The sequence below is a fragment of the Fopius arisanus genome, unplaced genomic scaffold, assembly GCF_000806365.1.
Source record: "Fopius arisanus strain USDA-PBARC FA_bdor unplaced genomic scaffold, ASM80636v1 scaffold00074, whole genome shotgun sequence".
Lineage (NCBI taxonomy): Eukaryota > Metazoa > Arthropoda > Insecta > Hymenoptera > Braconidae > Fopius > Fopius arisanus.
The window spans coordinates 47,486-70,236 of NW_011887813.1; the positions used below are offsets into that span (position 1 = coordinate 47,486).

At 35.9% G+C, this 22,751-nt stretch overlaps 2 protein-coding genes across 4 annotated transcripts in view; one reads left to right on the forward strand and one right to left on the reverse strand.

Moving 5' to 3' along the window:
- Window positions 1–251: 251 nt before the first annotated feature.
- UbcE2H (ubiquitin conjugating enzyme E2H) lies at window positions 252–6,525 on the forward strand. Of its 2 annotated transcripts, none has more exons than XM_011310175.1 (6): window positions 252–802; window positions 1,001–1,238; window positions 2,307–2,383; window positions 3,443–3,610; window positions 3,862–3,990; window positions 4,310–6,525. In XM_011310175.1, exons 2-6 carry the CDS (start codon window positions 1,186–1,188, stop codon window positions 4,444–4,446), a joined length of 564 nt encoding a protein of 187 aa, XP_011308477.1. In that variant the 5' UTR covers window positions 252–802; window positions 1,001–1,185; the 3' UTR covers window positions 4,447–6,525. The 2 variants fall into 2 exon arrangements, with proteins under 2 accessions (XP_011308477.1, XP_011308475.1); XM_011310173.1 differs by having other exon boundaries at window positions 1,019–1,238.
- Window positions 6,526–7,508: 983 nt separating this feature from the next.
- LOC105269712 (semaphorin-1A) overlaps window positions 7,509–22,751 on the reverse strand; it is a 163,122-nt gene continuing 147,879 nt past the window's right edge. The window contains exons 6-14 of one of the 2 annotated variants that reach the window (XM_011310176.1): window positions 22,055–22,142; window positions 19,495–19,599; window positions 19,318–19,406; window positions 18,724–18,865; window positions 14,406–14,837; window positions 13,769–13,867; window positions 12,924–13,208; window positions 12,135–12,293; window positions 7,509–11,308 (exon numbers count right to left, since the gene is read on the reverse strand). In XM_011310176.1, the coding sequence (XP_011308478.1) occupies window positions 10,989–11,308; window positions 12,135–12,293; window positions 12,924–13,208; window positions 13,769–13,867; window positions 14,406–14,837; window positions 18,724–18,865; window positions 19,318–19,406; window positions 19,495–19,599; window positions 22,055–22,142 (1,719 nt within the window). In that variant the 3' untranslated portion in view covers window positions 7,509–10,988. The remainder of the gene's footprint in view (window positions 11,309–12,134; window positions 12,294–12,923; window positions 13,209–13,768; window positions 13,868–14,405; window positions 14,838–18,723; window positions 18,866–19,317; window positions 19,407–19,494; window positions 19,600–22,054; window positions 22,143–22,751) is intronic. The other variant, XM_011310177.1, reaches the window with a different exon arrangement.

A 22,751-nucleotide genomic window follows, 5' to 3' on the forward strand; every position in this document is an offset into this window, starting at 1 on the left:
TCGACTTCCTTCATGCGCATGTGTTTCTGACTGGCCACTCCGAATAAAATTCATTTCTGATTGGTCAATTAGCTTTATGATGTGAATAAACAATTATTACTCTTATGAAATGAATATTTGATTATATTTAATTATACTATATAGTAAGATAGCAGAATGCGAAGGCCAAATTGAAAAAAAATGGAAAATGTAAATGCAGAGAGGTGTCTTTGCAAAGAGTTGCCCTCTGTGGGTGCTTGAAGAAAACGTCATTCGAGTAAATAATATTGGGCTGGTGATCTACCAGGATAGGCTCTCGAGAATATACGAAAACATACGAATAAACGACACAACATCGCAGTGGAATTGGTGGAATTGGTGGAATAGTAGTTGGTGGAGGTGCTGGACTGTTGGCGCAGTGTGCCATCAAAAGTTTGAGGTGATCCAGAGCCCTGAAAGTTGTGGCTTTGGAATATCTTGGAGGATTGCCCTGACAGGTCTTCTAGTGTTGTTTTTTTTAAATTTTTTTCGTTATCACCATATCCACCACTCATTACAGAAAATAAAGTGACGTATTGAGCGTGGGCTGGACGAGTTGGGAAGTGGCTTGAGTTGTTGATAAGAATCATTTCATTTTCTACATCCTTTATTTTTATCTCTCTTTATTTCTATTGGAGTGTCTCATGCCAAGTGAACGAGGATACGAGGTACACAGGAGTGCAAGAGAGATGACGATTACACTGTACTCGAGAGAGAACAAAGACTAGTGAGAAAGCCTGTTTTGGAAGCAAGTGTTACGTACCAGTTGACATCTGATCATCTGGTAATTTTCAATAGTTTAACAAGTTGGAATTGTTAATTATCGGGCAGTGAGAGCCATTATAATTTTTTGACATTCAGAGGATTTTCTGGGGGAGTCAATAGTTCAAGGCTCTTGTTGGTGTTTCGTGTTTTTCTCTTTTTCAACTCTCTTTTTTACTTTTTCGTTGCCCCTTCATCTTTTATTCTTATTCTTTCATTGGTTGTTGTACGCCCTAAGAGAAACGTCGGAACAGAGGACGAGGACACATGAAGGGACTCAGAAATACTTCTGACCTGATAGTGACGTCGGAGGATTTTTTGTGATTTTCGCATAATTCGAGGATTACCAGGTGTTTTCAGTCTTCTGGGTGTCATTACGTCCATTGTTTGAACGAATTTAGGAAGATGTCGTCTCCGAGTGCTGGAAAACGACGCATGGACACGGATGTTATCAAGTTGTATCCTTTTGAATTATTATTTTTATCACTGTCTTTACTATCTATTTTAGATCGGTTGCTTTCTATGATCGTTTGGAATTGATGGGTGAAGAGTCGAATGGGGTCTTGAAAGTGACGGGGCATTTAACTTGGCGCTACACCGATGACGGGTCACAGCTGTTTTTAACCAGCTGATTGTACCGTTCCGTTTGCGCACAACATTCGTTGGTACTCAATTCTTCGAACCTCTGTACGAGCGAAATTATTACCATTTGAAATGGATTTTTTTTATGTCATGGGGAAATTTGCTGTTTTTATTTCGTGGAAATATTCAACTTTCTTCAGAAAGTAAAAATGGAGTCAAATTTCGGGTGAATTTGCGGTTGAAAAAAATTCAAATAAAGAACAATTAGTTAAAACTTCGCCATGATTTGAGTATTAAAATTTGAATAATTGATTTTACGATTATTTTTCAGCTCGTGCAGTTTTTTTTATGATTCATTAGTATAAACATTGGATGCAAGTGTAGAATAAATTTATTTTGAGTTCGATGATTAAGGGTTCCATACACTGATACGCATATGTAGAATTATCAGAAAAAGAGAGAGTATTTGGCACTCTGCCTTTCTACGTCATTATACTAATCCTCACATCGAACATTTACGACTGCCTTCAACTCGTAACTATCGAAATTCAAGGTTGAATACTTTCGAACTATTCCATTCTTCCATTTTGTGAACTCATTTTCGTATTCCCCCTTTTTTCTTTTCAAATTCATTTTAAATTCAATTTTTTTTTTAATAATTTTTACCGCAAAATCGATAGATTTTCCCAATTTATTTGATTAAAATCGATCGGTCGATTCGATTAGTGAGGCATTAATTTTGATTATTCAATAAACTGGGGATAATCGAGATCATGAGGAGAAAATGACTGTACGTGGTACGATGTATGCATGGAGGTTGCCATAGTGACAACAATGTGAGGAATCGATTCTCCTGGAGTATGCGAGAGAAAGAATCGATCGAATCAACATGTTATCATCATCTCATCATCAATCTCAGGTTTTTCTTAACACTTTACCAACAGGATAGAGAGTAAACACGAGGTGACGATCCTCGGGGGACTCAACGAGTTCTCCGTAAAGTTCTACGGACCACGTGGAAGTGAGTATCGATTAAATAAAATAATTAATAATTTTTTCCTGCCTTGACGAATGGAACAAAGAGGAGTGACAACGGCAATCAATGTCTTCATTGAGCCGTGATATATCTATTGCCCTCGCTTTTTCTTTGCAAAGGTCGCATTGCATAATTTTTCAGCAACAATTGTTGAAATATCTGGATTAACTGCAAATTAAATTGCGAAAAGGGGAGTTTAAACATTTTTCCAAGAAAATCTGAGTAAAAATGAAAATGTCGTGTGAAAGTTGAGCCCAAAATTGTCCTCAATTATCAAATGAAAAGAGAAAAATCGAATTTTCAGTCATTCCTCGTATTTAATTATTCTAATTCCCCATTTCTAATATTTAAAAAAATTACTTCCGAGAGAATTGTTAGTTCTATTGTGCCACCTTCACGGGTCAAAGCACTTTGGGTGCCGCAAAGAATTTCCGTGTAATTGTTCTATTGATTTTATTTTGTCATGACTCCTTTTTTACACCGCGAGAAAAATATATTTGAAAATATTTCAAGGATGCAATTTAATCATTGAATTCCTTGGAAATAACGATATAATCCGTATCAATGGATTATTTACACATAGACAAATAGTTCGTCCATTTCACTGAATTCTTCTATGAGTATGCGTTTGGCGAAGATGATCCATTTGGAGGTGGTTCAGTCCAATGGGAAGAGGACCTTTCCCTGGGATATGTACCATTTGAAAACTAGGTCAGTGGGTCATCCTCACTTATATACTGTTGTTCCATTCGCTAGCATCGAACCGCGTCGATGTGCCACTCGCTGCATCCAATGCGCAACCCTTTCTATGTTATGCGAAATTCAAATCCATGATTATCGGAATATGTACGCAAACGTTGAAGGAAAGGAGAATAAATTGTCACTCTCTCAATCCATTTTATAAAAAGGAAGTTTCAATTTAGTCTGGGGTAATTATATATAATGATTTTTGATAATCATTCAAATCAAAATTCAATTCAAAATCGAAATGAAGAAATGAAGAAGTAATTGTGCTTTTCTCATATTTATTTTTATTTATTTCAGCTCCCTATGAGGGTGGAATTTGGAAGGTGAGGGTTCACCTGCCTGAACACTATCCTTTTAAATCGCCATCGATTGGGTTCATCAATAAGGTTTATCACCCAAATATCGATGAAGTCTCCGGTACAGTTTGTCTTGATGTCATCAACCAAGCGTGGACGGCTCTTTACGGTGAATTTTCATTGATTTTTCACGGTTCAATGGCTGTGTTCAATGAGATTTGACTCAGCTGTTCGGTTTTTCATTTTTTAAAATTTTGATTTCCCTTCAAATATTATCTGTGGATTCAAAATCTCGTTAGACATTTTTTTGTTGGATATTTTGAGATAAGTTTGAATTATCTGCGAGCTGAATAAATTTAGAATCAACCGATGGTTGAGTAAAAAATGTACAATTGTTCACTGGTTTTTGTTCTGTTACAGATTTGTCGAATATTTTTGAGTCTTTCCTGCCTCAATTGTTAACATATCCCAATCCAATCGATCCTCTTAACGGTGATGCCGCTGCGATGTACCTTCATAAACCGGAAGAGTACAAGAAAAAAGTCGCAGGTGAGACATTAGTTTTACCAATCAATCAATCAATCAGATAATTACAACGGTTTTCACTTGATTTTGATCTGGGTTTTTCATCCAAATCGATAATTCACTGAAAAAATTCAATCAATTAAAATGATAATAGAAGATCATGTGCAAAACTATTCTGACAAAATTACCAGTACTCAATTTGGCAATAATCAACGAACGTTGTGAATTGGTGGATTAAAATTGTTATCAATTCAAATCGAATAACTTCGACTTCCAGCTAAAAAACCAGAGCTTTTTTATAAATATTTTCGATTAGTTAACAATTCTTTTGATTTACCTGCAGATTACGTAAGGAAATACGCGACAGAGGAAGCACTGAGGGACCAGGAGAACGGGGGCAATGGGAATGGCATGTCTTCAGATAGTGAATCCTCCATGAGTGATTTCAGCGAGGATGAGGCACAAGACATGGAGTTGTAACCAAATATTTTGAAATTCTTCACAACATCAACACATGAATTTCTTCTGTTAACTCAATCAACGCTTGAGCAAAAAGAGAAGCAAATAATTGAGATGAAAAATCCTCGGTTTGTGCTGATAAACGAACATTCAATAGCAGCACAATTGATTTTTCACTTGAAATAATAAATTCATTTTTTCAAAATCGTTCGATGGAATTCGCATTTGCTGTATCGGTTGTACGAGAAGAGAGAATTTCACAGCGGAAATACGAGTTGAAAAATGAAAAAAAAATTATTGTTGATTTCAAACTACGGAGGTTCTCTAGATTAAGTTCATGCAATAGTCTATTTTTAGGTAATAAATTATATTAAAGATAGTAATCCTTGATTAGGGACAAGCGTAGGCATCTCGACCTTATTATTTTTTTACAAAAATTCTACGCAAAAACAATCGAAAAAAAAAAATTAACAAATAAATAATAATTGTAATAATAATGATTTCTCATCTCTCTGGTGAATGATTGAGAGAATCGTGATGGCTACGCAACTGTTGACCTTGTCAATACCGAATTATTCTCTCTTTAATCATTAAAATTCCTTTGAGAAAACGCACGATGTTGTGATGGGCATGGCACGGACCAATGGTGTGCTCATTATTTTTCCAGTGCAATACGTAACTCGAGAAAATATCGATAAGTCATGTCTCAGAATTTCAATTTAAACAATCGTACGAGAATATTCTGTTCAAACCAAGGAGACAATATCTCTGAAACGAAGGTAAATAATGAAATATTCGTTAAACGTTTTTTTGCAGAGTTGATCGAGAGCTGCAAAAAGGTTATTACAAAAATTCCTTGCTTTGGAGATATTGCGGAAATGATACGATTTATCTTAGTAATAACAGCAATTATGACAACAATAATTCAAGAGAATTAGCAGGATAAGGGATATATCTTCAAGGGATCAAGCATCTTCTTTGATGCCTATAATTTCATCCAGTTATATTTTATATTTAGAAGAATATCAGTTGAATATTTCCAGTGTTGACGGCGTGATTTGTATTGAAATTCTGAAATACGTATTTAATAAATATTTGTTGGAGATACGTCATTTGTCCTGGGACATGTCTATGAAAATTACATGGCGAACAATTGTTGGAAAAAAATTATAATGCAAGGGGGATTGTATAAATTGAAGTTGGCTCCTCATCTATTTTTTTACCTGTCTCAATGCATTATATGATAATTGGATATTTGAAAAAAGGCTCAACCGTCTCCTTTTTTTCTTCTGATCGATATCTATTTGTTTAGTGAATTTCATCAATCGATCAATTGTAAATGAAGAACTCAGTGGCTGAGCCTGACTATTCGGCAACACAAACTCGCGTGCATTTCTCAATGAAAGAAATCCAAATTGTAATTTTAAAAAATCACTATAAATCGGGATGATGGTTTCATACTCGAAGATCTCACCTATTAACGATATTTTAATGAATTACATAAATCTCTATGATGTAGTGATTGTTATTGCAGAAAATGTTTGTACTCGTATGCCTAGCAAGAATAATAATTAACTGAGCAGAATGATGAAGACAAAATTACGTTTGGGATTAACGATATTGTTATCAGTAAAGTTATGATGCAATACTAGGAGAATGATTTTTTAAAATTGCGTTGGTAAATGGACGTGACTGCCTTGGATATCTCAGCAATATTTTTCTTTGCATTCGTATGTTTTTAAATTCGGAGTACTCTCGGATAATTGACAAGAATTTTCGATGATATATTCAAACTGGGATTTCAAAAGCATTGAGTAATGATTTTCGCGAGGGATAAACAATAGGGGAAATGTGTGCCATAGGAGATGCAAAAATCGGTTTGTTGAATAACAAAATGTATCCAGGGGGTTGCGTGGTAAATTTTTTCGTACCTCTATTCTCAAATGCACATCGTGTACTATTGTTCAATGATGATGATTCAGAGGAATGATAATGTTTCGGAAGGTTGTTGTTTAGATTGAATTAAACAAAATTGAAAAATTAGTGTCAACTCATTGATTTCGAATTATCGTAATAACGAAAAAGAAATAGTTACAACAATAACGAATACATTAACCTATTATAAATATTTATAAGCCAATAAGATATAACAAAGGATGAAAAATAAAATTATATTATATTGAGTGGACGGTGATTAAAAAAAATTGAATTTTTTGGTACAATAAACACAAAATGAGAATTAAATGATTACTGTGTCGTTTTTTAATCCATTATTATTTATTGATTATTTATAAAAAGGTTTCAGAATTGATGGACTACACACTTGATTTATTTCTATATTTTCATTTATTTCATTTCTTCGTTTCTTATAAATTACATTGCGATTATGATTTTATTTATAATGCAGGGGGACAAACAATGATTATTAATTAACGAGGCTAATTAAAAAAAATGATTCCCTTATCAAAGCGCGTAAAAGTCTTTAAAAAATATATAATAAACTATTCGTTACATTAAAAAATGAAATATCATAGAGGAGTAATCTTCATATGTTCCTAACTATCTAAAACGCAATTACAGTTTCATCATATAATTTTTCATTTTGTTTGCTTGGATCTGCGTCAACTTTAAGTTTAGGCATAGAGTGGATCACTTCCAATTGTTTCTCTTTCTCATTATTATTTTTTCATTAAAAAAATTCATCATGCACCAGTACAATTTTCACGTGATTATGTACAGCACTTGCGTCCACATGATCGTTAACTTTAAGTCATAAAAATTAATATAAAACGCACGTATAGCACACAAGTTTGTCATGATCGCTCGACATAAAAAAATTATACTTAATTGTTATGGGTCAACGACTCAATTTTTTAATGTCTCGTATGTCTTCTTCATTTTATGGAGAAAATTAGGTGCACATGACGCTTTGGATAGGTGCTTGTAGGTTTGAAGTATCTACAAAAATTCATCTGCTCATTCGAAAGTGTATGGGAGAGATAGTATGATCAAAATCATTATTTCAGGATAAAAAAGAACATTCAGAAGCTTGAGAAAATACCTCATCCAGCATTTTTTCAGACTTCACTACGAAAACAGAGAAATTATCACTCGAGTAGACAGAAAATGTTTTAAAATTCTTCTTCGTTATTATTTTTTTTTTATTTCGATTCTATAATTGAATACATCGAACCTCCCGCACACTCTCGATCATCGATTCCCTGCCCCTTCCCTCAAAATTTTGTCTCATGATTTCGTTGATCTACCAAAATTCGAAATTTTTCGTATCGCCCTTATATACAAAAAAAAATATTGTATTGGCACAGCATACATCGTGTGCCTGGACTGCCATTCTCTTTTGATTCTCTCCTTATTATTATTCACGTAGCCATTACACTGAATATGTCATTATTTACCGTTATTGATCAAGATTTCTCGAACAAAACAAAAGCTATTGATAAAGAGGAAGGGATTACGACTGACAAATAATGTACTTACGGATGAATGAGATTTGAAAGACGTGGCGATTTGAAATTTCCTCAAGCTATTCCAATATCCCTAATGAGTATTACAATTACATAATGTATAACTTATACAAATTGTTCGTGTTTTTCTTCTAATAGTGTTTCTTTAACAAAGCAGAGACGAATTCGTCTACGAAAAGGCCACTAAAATATTCTTTTATCGAATTTTTACATAATTGTTTATTTGATCGCCGGTACGCCAGCTTGTCCAGCAAATTATCAATTTTACATCCAACTTAATCGTTTCACCATTCCGACTTGAGATATTCTAGTTCCAATTCCAGGTGTGACAGAATGGAACGAGAAAATATGCAAAAGAAAATGCTCCCTCTACACCTCTTTGTACTTCTACAAAAAAAATTCTCATTTTCTCTCGGAATTCCAGAATAAACTCTCAAGTATCTACCCACGAGATCGTAATCGCAGCACAAGCTGTCGTAAGACCGACCAATTTGGCAGTCCTGGCTTTCAAATGGAATGTAGCAATTATCCTCACACCCTCACAATAATTATCTTTCAATAAACAATACAGTCGGCAGATACTGTTAATTCCGATCTGATTCATCTCCCTAGGAAAGAATATCTTCCCACAATTTCCCTAAATTTTGAACTCACAATTTTTCATAATGCATTATTACCAACGATAAACTTGAAAAATTAACAAAATACCTTGACAATTTTGCGTCATCGTCACTCACCACAGAAAATTTTCAATCCATTGTTTCAACAATCAATGCGCAATCGAATTATTATATACACATTTTTTTATCGTCATATTCAAAAATTGATCTAATAAAATGCTTCTTTATACATATACAGTTCATGTTCCTCATATATATTCATCCTTTGATAGATACAATATAATTTGCGATTATTTCCCTCAATTTTCAGCTAATTAATTCTCCAATTTTAGTCGTCAATTAGAATATTCTGTAGAAATAAAAATATAACGAAGAATGAAAAAAAAACAATACCTAAAATAAAATGGGCAAGATTACTTGGAATGAATATGTCACCCCTAAAGAGTGCCATAACAATAATTCCCATATTTGTTTTAGGTACATGGAGCATGGCAAATATATTGCAAATATTTGTTTCCTTTTTTTTTCCATAAATCGATAGAAATGTAAAATAGCTGCCATATCTGCATTCTTTATTTCTCATGTAAATACTATGATATATATATTTTATTTTTTTGTTCCATACATACAATATAATCTCGAGTGACGAGGAAACACGATATTACGAAGCGATTGTACAAAATGTTTCTTACCTAATGCTATTTAATCCTCTCTATCGATTTTCCACACCTTGCACAGTTCATCCACATTTTTCCCCTTTATATCTCGACGGGATAAATATATACATTTGAAATTCTCTTAAATATCCATAATCAAAAGTCCCATCGAGTCGAAGACAAGATTAATTAAAAATTAATATTTATTTACACATTTTTTTTTTGAAGTCATTTACCTTCGGTTATTGGCAGTTTTTGCCTTTGAATATTTGCCACACATTTGAACCCTCCCCAGAAAACATCGTTATCCTCATCATTACTTTCGATATCCTCTATTTTTCATTACATTCCTGTTTTTACTTCAATGGCCAAGTGATAAAACGAGATAAATAATTTTAATTCTGTTGTCAAGTATTAAACTAGAACCCATTTTTCCAGTCCAGTTTTTCCCAAAAATCTCGGATTTGAAAAGACACAGCGACATTTTGATAAGAACCATTTCTGTAGCTTTCGCATTTGTCCACAAAAAATATTCAATAAAAAATATCGCTATCTCCCACGAATTCCGCGATACAAGCGAAAAACGTTATCTAAAAAATGCATCTGCTTGAGTTCACTGAAGTGTTGCCTCTCGTTTCCCTCACTCTTCCCCAATTATTTCCCAGTATAAAAAAAAAACATCATCCCTCTTAAAGCATCAACTCTCCCCTCGACTAACATCCTCTACCAAATTGCCAACAAAAATACATGGAAGGCACGCTTCGTCTGCTGAGTACGCTTATGTATACGCAACGATACCGTAATCATTTTTTTTTCCATTTTAAAATTTTTTCCTCTAAACACCTAACAGGCCACTACTAAGAACACAGTACCACCAGTCTTTATCACAAGTACGTTCTCACCGTATACGTAATAACCATCATCAGTGGCTCATATCCCAATAACCTGGTGACACTCAATCCGGGAGACGAAAAATACAAATGAATAAAGCTAAATGAACCTCCCCCATTGAATAATTCCCCCTAAACTCAGCAATTGTACTCAATATTGCTCGATTTGCATTCATTATCCTGCCTAACAATGGAAGCGTACAAATTTTCGTTAGCAATAATTTCATTATTGTACCGCTCATGCTGTAAACTATCGTAACTTGTATCCCTGACTGGTGTTGAACTTTTCAAGAAAAAATGCTCATTAACAGTGGGATCATTGTCTAGTGAGTGTCTAATTGTGGAAGCATTGTGGTAATTAACGTCTGTACGATTCCAGGGTAGTGAGACACTGGATAAACCCTCATTTGGTTGTGATACGTACATCATCATGTCATTGAAATTGGGTAGAAATTCGGGAATGAACAGTGACAATGTACGCTTGTCTTTTGGATTTGTCGTGGGTATCATGTAGTGCTCGTGAGATGTATCAACACTCTGGTAATCCTGATACCTAGCCCGTGATCTAGATGTTTTTGGTGGATTTGGTGGATCGTCGCTGGGATCTTGGTAAGTCAGTCTTGCGCGATGGTGAGTGAGTTGGTCTTTCTGAGGTACTAGAAATTCGGGATTGACGACAATATCGTAACCTGGTGGATCGAATGATTCGTTCATGTGTCGAAGATCGATCTCGGAAGAGCTGCACGAGACTGTTGATGCGGGTAGTGATGTTTTTTTTGAGCTTGCTTTCTCATAGATGTTTTCGTTGTTGTAGGAATTCTCGGATTCGGTAGCATCGGACGATGAGCCCGTTGATATCTGGGTATCATCGTCACGATCTGCCCAGCCTCACACGGCTCGACGTCTTCTGTATCATATGTACGTTTTCTTGACTTTTTGCATTGGTTTGTTCTCCGCTGAGGAATTTGCATTTTTGCCGTTTGGATTTTTCGGTGGTACGTTTAAAACGAGATTTATCGATTTGTTGTTGAAACCCGCTGGGGACTCTGATGACTCGGTTAGTCGATTCAATTGTTGCCGCTGTTCAGGTGGGTCTGGGTAGGGGGTTCCCCGGAGTCGCTGGGAAAACCAGAAACCTGATGCAAAACCTGCTATCAGCGAGAAGAAGCAGGTGCCTATCAGGGCGCCTGTTAGGGTTTGCGCGGAGTACACCACTGGGGTTACTATTACGCCTGAAAAATATCCGTTGGTTAGAAGTGGTTAGAGTGCGTTTGCACGGACTGACGAATTCTTGGATCGAGAACATTTTTTTACGTTAAATTAGCAGTAACGGATTTTTTCTTTCAACCTTTGCCTTCTGAAATGCATTCGTGTTTTGCGAAAAAGTTTACAGACAATGTAATCACAGATAAGCGAATTTCCGGAATTTTTCAATTATTTTATTACAACTTTTAATAAACAAACATTTATTTATCGAAGCCAATATATGTATTATGTATTATCAATATTTACTTCTAGATCTGTGACACCACAATCGCGTCGATTTACTTCCGACGCTTCTACGCAGCTCACTGCGCAGATTGCGCACGCATCTAGCATCAAACAAAGAGAGAGAGAAGACGAGGGAATTTTGAGAATGCAAAAAAACGTGCTTTGAAAGAAAACAATTACACCAATAAAAATCACGTTAGATTTCTTCATCACGAATAATCTTGAATCAAGAATTCGTCATTCCGTTAAATCGACAGCACCCCAGAATATTCAGTGATATTATTAACTGTATGTTTCTGTTCGAGTGTTAGTATGAAAAATCGACCAATGAGAAATAACAAAAATAACTACCCTTCGCATGTTAATTCAAAATTGCGAGTGAAAACGATAAAGATGAATCACAAACATCGAATACAGGCGAAAGACTTGTTTCATAGTGAATGTCATATCTTAATCACAAAGTTAGTTTGACAATTTTTGAAGGAATAGGGGGATATGGGTCAAATAAAAAGTTGTTGCTGTTGAGTTTGTGTTAGCAATTGTTGTAACTTGGGGGATGGGCATTACCTTGAGGCTCGTTAGCTCTTGGCTGTGTGCGACTGTACTGATTTTCACGGTCCAACTCGATGACGATCTCATTGTCCCTTTCGTCGAGCTGCTCACCATGTCCTACTCTAGGTGGTACCACTGGTAACACTGGTTTCGCCATCTCCGAGACAATATTCACTGGTCGAAGAGGACAAGATGATAATACATAGAAGACACGAACGTGAAAAATGATTTGTTTAAAGACTATTCAACCAAGGAGATGGATTCCCCCAATTACTAAATCCGTTGATCGAAAAATGATATCTCAATGTGTCAATTACCCACCAACAATTAACATTTATCCACGATTAAATAAAGTGACAAACGAGATGACAAATCAGTGGAAAGCGGTAATTTTAATTATTTTGCCAATAGTTAAAGCCATTGCCTCTTTCCTTTCTCATTACTCTGGATTTACCCCTTCGTGTGTTAATTAATCTCTCAGAAAGCGGTAATTTAGACTGAAAGTGACTCGATAGAAGACTAATCGAACTCTGACATGAACTCGGTGAAGAACTGGAAGCCATCTCCTTAATTAAAAAAGACAAACAATAAAAACAAAGGACAAGAAGTATTGAAGTATTTAGGGGAGAATTGTAGTAGGACAATTGCGAGTGAATGAAAGTATTAGCCGACAGACCACTGAAGAAAATGAAGTTGAAACGATTGCTAAAGGAGTAGTAATAGTTGTGAGATGGTGCTGGGAGGCTGGCGATTTGCGGAAAGATAAACTTCACGTGGGGGATCAAATGATAAAATATGTCTTACCCTGCTGATAACCACATCCCTTGTGTTTTCCATTAATAATATCTTGGAATAGTGTTTTGCTGGCATCATTATCGTGCAACTTTGTTGGCACAGCGACGCATGTATGTGTCACATCGTCCCAAGCGCAATGCGGATCCTGAAGTGCAACACATCCAACGCAAGTATTTGCTGCTTGACTGTCGCAGTGGTGCAAGGGCACTGCTCTTATCTCAGAATCAGCTATAACTACTAGCTTACTTGCTTCACCAGCTAGATGAACAACTTGGAGATCTTTTATTGCTGTACCTGCAGATGAGAAGAATAATCGTTACAGTGATGATGATCGCGTTTTAACGATTCACTGGATGAAAGTTAAACCCAAGAGATATGCAGTGAATTTTTTTTTATACCACTAGCATCTGGGGTTGAGTGAATTATTTTTCAATAAATTCAATTGAAAGCTCTTGGAAATATGTATTCAATGCACGTAATAAAGGGCTGCTCGAGATATTTTATTTCACTTTCTAGAGAAGTTGCCAAACGAGACCCATAAATTATACCTCGCCTTCGTCCTCATCAATGAATTGTAATTGCATTTCGATTAAAAGCCGAATGGCCGATAAATCTTTAGTAAGTGAAAAAAAAAAAAAATTAATGATCACTGAATTTTCAATTTAGCACGAAACTAGAGCTATAAATCCGTAATTGCAAACAGCGTGAGACGCTGTTTTCCCCTCGAGAAAATTTCAATAATTATCCGATCGCCCCTTGAAGCTATTCTCTCCTTCGATTGATCATTCGTTGGGGATCCAATTAAATTTAAAGGGATCTAAAATTAAGATGGAAAAAAGAATGAGAAAACTCACCGTATCGAAGCACTTGAACGTCGCTCACAATGACCTGACCGACTTCGGTCAGTGAATCGGGTGCTTTTGTGTTCAGTGCCTTTATAACTCTGCCATCGTCTGAAAGAGGCAACATAATGGTTTTAAAAATTGCTTCCAAGATATCACGTGAAATTTAAGCTCATTGTGGTGTTATACCGAATGGTTGCCATTTCTCAATTGTAAGGAAATCACTTTGATTCTTCACTTTTTTTTTTTCAGGAACTACTGCGAAGTGCTGAGTAATTGCGCGTTTTAACTCAAAATACTTCTCATTACTTTGATTACATCTCAAGGCATTCCATTGATTCTTATTCTCATAAATTCTCTTACAAAATGGAAGACACAAAAGAGAGACACATTTTTTAAATCAGAAGATTTTCCACTCATTCGTGAAAATTATTTAAACATATCAAGTAAATTAAATTATTTGGTTTATGTTGCATTATCTGATTTTAATTTTACTTTTACTAAAATGAATTCATATGGTTCATATTACTTTACGATTTCAATAAAATTAGTTTGTCCCATTAATTTAATTAACTGGACAAAAATGGGAAAATGGACTTGCGCAGGGTTTTTTTCAGTGAAATGTTTATAAATATTTGAAAAAGCTTACCAGTGCCAATGTACAAAATATCGTAAGTTCTGCCGTCTAGCGCTTTAACTTGCGGATCAACAGCGACTCTAGTAAACCTATAGTTGAAACTGACTTGAGTGAGAACAGGCAGTGAAAAGAATGATTGTACAGCATCATCCATCAACGGATGTTTCTTAACAAAATTCACGGTTCCATCTGGAAGTGTTCTGGAGTCATTGACACATGCACCTGGACGTGGCTCTGGTACTTTCTCCGCCAGTACTCTGAGCCAATTACTATTTATCGTCTCTTGCTCCTTGAATGCACCCTGGAAGACCTCTAGGACACTGCTCATGGAGAATGCACAAACTGCTGATCCACCAATTGAATTCACTGGGGTTGTGAAAATACCGTATATCAATTGATCGTGACGTCCAGCGTAGAAACCCTCTGTCACGTCGCTCGTCGATTCTGGAATGAAATGGATTAGCATAAGATGATTGAATGATACTCGAGTGGAAAGAATCCAGTATCACTGGGCTGGAGGAATTTATTTTCCAGGGATATCCAGTGCTTTCTCTCTTTGTTTCGATACATTCCAATTCTTTCGATTTTTATTTTATGAGTCGTGGGATTTCTCGAGAATTGGATTTTTAGGTGGCGAGCTCAAGTCTCCATCGAATACTCCCGTATTTAATTCGGTGGTAAACCCAAGCCTCAGGTTTGTCATTCATTTTTTTGGTTTCACTGATGAATTTGGAGGAAATATATTAGTTATCGTGACAAGGGAAAAGCGTTTACCCTTCCCGGAATTTATTTACTTACGGATAAATAATTGGATTCAAGGATAAATAATCAGATTGAAAGTTGAAAATTGTATTTGTTTATAATCAAGCATTGTTTAATGAAACTGAATTGTCGTTTGTTTACGAAGTATCAATTTATCAATTTCTTTCTGACAGTGGAAAAATAATTTTCTAGGTTTCATTCGTCTCAATGCAATTGGTTGGTTCTTCCAAAAAGAATTCATCACTTCAATCCATCCAGCAGGATTCACTCCCACCAGAAATCTAGAAACTCCCATCATTTCTCTTCCCTTCCATTTCCCCAGGTTCAATACATTACGTTTTAATATCGAAATGAACGAAGAATTTCTCTCAAAGTTCAGAATATGAACTATCGCCCACGTCCCCATATTCTTTTCAATCCGAGGAAATTGATCGATACGTTTTCTCTACGTTCGAAGTTTGAAGAAAAATTTAACTCTCATGCTACATTTCACAATGCCGTTGGTATACCCAAGATATTTTTCAAGGCCCTGTCCCCTCTTTGCCTCCCCAAAACCCCCTGGTGAAAAACTTTTCGACAATTTCCAATATTCCCACGCTCGTATGTGGTGCAGCGATCTGAACGTCAACTGTACGAAGTGGAGGAAACAGTAGAGGAAAATGAAAAATAAAAATGGAGAAAAATGTGAGCAAAAAAAATAATGGTGTAAAAAAAAAATCGTGAGGATGTGCTCTAGACGCTCGGAAGTTCCTCCAATCGGATTTGGTATTCCAACTCGGGCGTATCTCCAGCAAAAGCTAAAGTTGACACTCTGATGCTTACGAGTCAAAAAGTTTCTCGTTGGATATTGAGTCTTTTTGTTCAACAACTTTTGCGCTTTGAATCAAATCGCCCGGTTAGATTAGATAGGAAATTCGTGTCGTCGTTTTAAATCCTAGATTTATCGCTGTTTCTCCGTATTCGGTTAATTATGGGGGGAAGTTTGCTTAAATTGGGGGAGAATTTTTAATTTTTTTTTTTTGACGTTATGAGGGATGGCTTTCGCAATCGCTGGGGTGGGGCTGGTAATTAAGGGCGAACAGCCGTTGGGAATTTTTTTTCAACGACTTCTCTGAGTTTTGTTTTTTGGGGGCTTCTCTGGAGGTGGGGAATTAGCACTTGGGGAGGATTTTCATAATTCATTTTGTGGGTTTCGCGGTGAAGTTGGAATTTATTCGAGGTAATGCCACCCTGTGCTGGAGATTTCGATGTCGTTTAGCCGTCTGAGATCATTTTTTTCCCTTGCGAATTTCATTTACCTATTTCCTTAATAATTTAAAAAAGGAAAAAACATTCAGTGAAATTAATTACAACTCTAAATAAACACCAAATTTATCTCAATTTTTTTCACTTGGAAAATCAGGAAATTTTATGGACTCTTCCAAATGTAAAAAAAAATATTTATCTGTCCCGTAATTTAATTTATTTTAATTGACAAATATAATTGGGAGTGAGGGTTGGGATTGAAGAATTTTTTTCTGGAGAAGTTTTATAGAGACTTTTTGGAGATTACGAAAAGTTTTCTGTGACAAAGAAAAATTGATGAAAATAATTCAGTAGAAAAGTGTAAATCTGCGGAGACTGTACATTTTGGAAATTATTAAATAATCTCTTCAGTAAAGCAGACATGTGTTCGGTGAACTGGGTCAGCTCCAGAAGCTGGTATGATATTTAATTCACAAACGGCTCATCATCGCATAATTAACAATCATCCTACGTCTGACGTAAACCGTTTTATCACTTCACTACTAATTCCTAATTTCTCACTTCCTCAATTCTCAATTTCCATCACATGTGTTGTTCTGACTCCTTGAAGCAATGAAAATATTCTCATATTGCACGGATTCGACAGTCTATTGAAAATGTAATTAAAAATAATTCAAGTACTGACAATTTTCAGAAATTCACCACTGAAAAATATTTTTTAAATCTTCAATTTCAGAATCCAGAGAATTTTTAATTTTAATTCAATTGTCACTGAAAAATTAATGAAAATTTCGATAAATCGTAGAAGTGTCTTTCATTTTTTAATAATTTTTATAATCCTTCAAGTAAAAAAATCCCAAAACAACGAAATATATTGTAACAATAATAACACTAACAATCAATATAAAAAAAAACAGATAAAATCCAAAAAATGATCTGTCAAAAATTCTAAAATGACCGGATAAAAAATTGTTCCCATAACTTTCACTTATAACGCGTGAAATTAGCGTGGGTATAATAGCCTCATAATTTCAGCCGTGAAATATATATTCCAAGACAAAAACCCACTAAATAACAATAAAGCAAGGGGCAAGGTAAAATACCTTGAGGAGATTACAGTGAGTTGGAGGAAACGGAGAGAGAGAGAGAGAGAGGAAAGGCGCCAGGGAAAATAGCCATTGTTTCAAATTTACAGTGCATCGGGTAGAAAAAGCCCTTAAGGCTTTCTATTTCAACCCCTTCAACCCCCGAGGAAAGCTATGGTCCTTGTATATTGTGAACGTGAACACACGGTTGTGCACTCGAGAGGAGCACAAGCGTCTAGCCAGAATTCAAGACGTACATCTGGCTGGTGGCCAGGTCCAGTCCAGCTCCAGATACCTTGGATTTTCCATTCAACGTGCACTTCCGATCCACCCATGTCTTCTTTAAAACTTCCTATTTTTACTATTTTTCCGCTCTCCCCTTTCCCTTTTTCATCTCATTTTATCTGATTCTTTTTGGTTGATTTCAGTGCCAGCTACTCAGTCGTATCGGAGGGCAATCCATCGAAATGTTGGCCCTTCCTTCGGTTCAGTATCTGGGATTTTTTCGGTCAGGCCAGACTTTTTCGTCTACTCGCTCTACATTTTTTTTTTCCTCTGGACTTATTGGCATGTTCTGTGCCAAGTGCGATAATTCGTTTGACAGCCTCGGGGTAATTGTGTGGGAATTTCAATGGCGATAGATTGACACGTTGTTGGAATTTATAAGTGTGGACCATAGAATTTTTGGTAAATCGGGATCAGAGCATTGGCCTCTGATTGGTGATTAAAAAATTACCGATTTCAGGGGATCGTACAGCTCGGGAGGAAATTTCCCTCCGTGGAAATTCGAAATTCGAAATAAATCTTGAGACTTTTAATTGGTGATGATTCGATTGAATTTTTTATGTTCTTTCTCGTGGAAAGTCGAAATTTCAATTCAATTATTGTCAATGGAATACAGAACTTTATTTGAAGTCAAATAAATTTCAAGGGAATGTGACACTTGGGATTAAAATTATAAATTCATTTTTGAAAATTGCAAAACGATGAAATACTGATGTAAATCACGTTAATTGAATAAACATCGAATGCAGAACGTTAAATTACTGAGATGATGCTATCGAGAATTGAGAGGATGGAGAAACAATTCTATTTTCTGACGAACAACTCTAAAGTCCTCAATTCAGTAATTAAATTGAAGTTCCCTAAAATAACTGCAAAATAGCTTTCGTCAAACATTTTTCACTCGGTATGGGATTGTCTCGTGAAATGAAAATGTAATTGTTCTTCGTACTCACGGATTTCGTTAAAATAGAAAGGATATTCTCCTGGTACAGAGCAATTGAGCCTCGCTTTCAAGAAACTCGTCCATCTGTCGCTAAATGCGTGGGGTCCACCTTTGTCATGCTGACATACTCGCCCAACTCGTGAATACACCGCCTGAAAATACAAAATTTCATTAACAGAAATCAGATCTGAGCTCTAGAAATTCTGAATGTCCCATAAAAAAATTAAAAATCCATTGAATTCACTCACGATTTCATTACAATTTTGAATTAAACTCATTTCAATCCGATTCTAATTGATGATCAATAGAGCACTTGATTTTCCAAGTAATTACTCTGGGAAATCAGTGAAAAATCCGGGAAATTCCGAGAAAATTTGAGTTTGCATGAATACAACTTTAAATTTTTAACTAATCACTATAATAATTAAAATATCTTTGTAATTTGAGACGTCATGTTATTTATATAAAAAAAAACGATAAAACTTATTAATAATATTCTTAACAACTTGTCTCATCGCACATTCAGATAATTTTCAAGCCGACGAATAATTTATAAGATCGTTATCCAAACGTACTGAATAAACATAACTTTCATAAAACTTACCTTTCCACAATTCATATATTCAACAGCAGTTTCTCGATAGAAGAAGAATACATAATCGTCGAAAGCGAAGGAGCTAACGAAATTCGGTCCTGTAATACCAAGTTTTCAAGTTAAAATCCTCCGTCAATACCCAAAAACACACAGAAATTTAATCGGTATATTTAACGAGTGCCTCACCGTTCAATTGATTGAGATCAGAGCGTTCGGTTCTAATTCTCTCACGACGAATTAATGGTTCACCACCCGAAAAGTCAGCAACTGTTGCCGCGTACAATTGTCCACCTGCAATTAGACAGAAAAATGATATCATTAAAATTTAAATAATACCGGATATCATTTATTAAACATTAATGAAAAATTACGGAGTACTGCCTGGCAACTGGTTTCGACACTCAATCACTGTTACATCCATTAAAATTAATTGATTTATCCAAATTAAAGAAGAACAAATAGAATATGCTATTAATTTCGTTCTGTTGAATAACATTATTAATCTGTGACGTAATAATTCAGAGCTGGAAGACAGATTTATTATGGGATTGAATAAAAGTTCGAAGGGTCAGATTTTATTTCGGTGCAGAATCCACTGCTCGTTATTACTGAAATTGGCTTTATGACTTCGATAATGAAGATTGATTGATATTCTAGTAAAGGTTAATTATGAATAAGTAAAATGACGAACTTCTCCGGAATTTAATTCAGGGAATACTGAAATGTATGATTTTATTTTTATCGTTCTCATGGGATCGAATTACTAAATTTAAAATATTCAAAAGCTGAATGAAGTCACTGTGATGAACAGTGAAAATAAGAAAGAAGGTGATTGAAATGAGATAGGCTTGACACGTTGGATGTCCAATTGGGACATGAAGTGTGGCAATTTGCCTCGGATTCGAGGAAATAACCATTCCTTTTGGAATTGAACCCATGAAGTCACTGATCAAGTTTCTCTATCCGAAACTATTGAATCGGTATGAAGACTCGGATCACGCTATTCTGATCAAGGTCAGCAATTAACTTCATGATTATGTTCGACATCGAGAACATTTCATCAGGAAATCCTCGCCTCCAATGAATTCCATTTCACGTCGTGAAATCGATTTTATCTGTTCACACTATTAAGAATTCCTATCCAAAACTCCCAGAGTTGAATTTATATAAAAAAATTGGCCAGGATGACAGAAACTCAGCGATTGAGCAATAATAATTATTCTTTGGAAATATTATTCAATAAAAATTAATGAACATCAGGGGAATTCGATTTATACAAGCATATATTACAGGTTTTGACGATTTTCATCTTCTTTTATCCAAAAATGATTCCCTGAATGTTAACGATCACGAAAAACAATGCCGACTAAAAATGGTCATATCTATTCGACGTCGACGGTAAATTTCTCTGTTTCCGCAGTGAAAATATTTGCATTACCGTTCCATCTTGAAACTCTTGAGAATATTCAGTGGACTAATGGAAAAAATGCACGAGTCATGTCTGGTGCTCATTTCATCAAGAGATTCCATCAATTCATCAGCCACTTTTCATTCCCCATCTTCAGCTGCATTACTCCAATGAAATGATTAACATGGATGTATAAAGAAACACGAGAAGGAACGCTGGATGAAAAAAGAACTTTCTGAAATATAGAAATGGATAGGGGGCTAAAGTACAGATCCATATATTCAGCTCTTGAGCTTTCAGGGTGTAGGTAGATTTGTAGCCGCCAACGTGTTCTCAGTTTTCCAGACCCTTCCTCTCGCCACTTTTTCTTCTCCACAATTCACCCTCTTTGCAACCCCCTTGAAATACCCCTTATGCCTCACATTCATCCCCCCTATTCAAAGGCGTATTCGTAGCCCAACCATTACACCCCGTGGTTACATAAATACCACTTGCCAAGGAGTATATTTTGACCCGACCCATTTTACTCTCTACACGTCATGACATTTAAACCATATAAAAGGAAACTACTTTGAATTTCACCAGGGATGATTGAGATATCATACCGTTGGATAATATTCATCCCTTCGGGTGGGGGATACATGGAATTTCAAATTAATTTCACCCCTCGTACTTTATTTCCATGGAAAATCGCCCGCTCACTCTGAAAATATTTAAATTCAACAAAAATTGATATTTTTGGAAACATGAAAAAAATCTAGTGGAAATTGCTCTGAAATTTCTCACGGAAAATATTTTTGTTGAGGCATGAGTTTCTTGGGGATTTTAAATATAAATTTGTCTTTTTTCGAAATTAAACGAGAAGGAGAACTGATGCACTGAGTATTCTCGAGACTCGAAAACGGAACAGTTATACAAATATTTATCATTGCAGAAACCGAGACATTTCCGGTTGAGAACATACCGTCTCAACCATTTATCCCAGCTCGCAGAGATACTACAACAATAAGTTTCTCCTTCCCATGAGCACAATTCGATAGTACCCCGAAAAGTTGCGAGGATAAATAGCTCGTCACGGTACGTTTCGCCGTGAAAATTTTCCTGCCACCAGCGATCCACCTCCCAATCTATCCTGCCAAAAAATGATTAAGAACTTATCTCCTTACTTCACATCATTAACCAGCGTCTTCCACCTCATTTCCCAGAAATATAAGTATCATTCTCGAAAAGGTCCAAAGAGCCAATTCACATGGCACTTCAACGGATATAACCATCATCATTACCATAAAACTTCGACAATTCTCCTTCAAAAAAAAAAGAGAGTGTAAAAATACTTACCAGCAAAAACAGCAGTGCTATTATGCTGTGGATCATGAGGACAGATACCAAGACCATCAGTGTCACCACCTCCCACGTAAGCGCCATCCTGCAACAAAAAGAATAAAAATAAAAAACTAAAATATTGATGTTCATCAAAAGAGGAGATAGAGACACCAGATGTGATCACATGAGAATCTCTCGGATATCCCTTTTTCATCCGCCACTCCTCCATACCGTGAGTTCTTACTCTATTTCCCGGTAGCTTCTCACTTTTTGCCCAACGAAGCTGTCGAAATATTGTTCGTAGGAGCGGGATTACCTACTCGGGGATGCCCCTCATAAAATCCAAGTGCATGGGGTAGAGGAGAGAAAAAAAAAAGGAGGAAAGGACCAATGAATACAGAATCTCTCGCGTTTGAACTGCGCGCAACGAACAAGTCGTTGAATATCGAATCGTTGAATATGAGAAAAACGATGGAAGGGTGGAGAGAGGGGGTTGGAAGAGGGTTATAGTGTAGAAAAGCCAACGATTTTTATTGGCAGCCATTCTACGGATGCATGTATGGGATATACAGAGGGACGCATCGAGGGAGGATCAGCCGGATAAAGTTTTCTCGTCGGGTTCGGGTTGATCCTTACTATTTGAAGGGGGTGGATTCTGGGGGGATATCTGGTTTCTCACCTTCAGATTCATCATATGTTTTTGCACTGGAGC

Excerpts from the sequence above, each read along its gene's own strand:
- UbcE2H (XM_011310175.1), top strand. The coding sequence starts at position 1,186 with ATGTCGTCTCCGAGTGCTGGAAAACGACGCATGGACACGGATGTTATC. Across the intron at positions 3,611-3,861 it reads AGCGTGGACGGCTCTTTACG|ATTTGTCGAATATTTTTGAG; the intron begins GTGAATTTTCAT and ends GTTCTGTTACAG. Across the intron at positions 3,991-4,309 it reads GTACAAGAAAAAAGTCGCAG|ATTACGTAAGGAAATACGCG; the intron begins GTGAGACATTAG and ends ATTTACCTGCAG.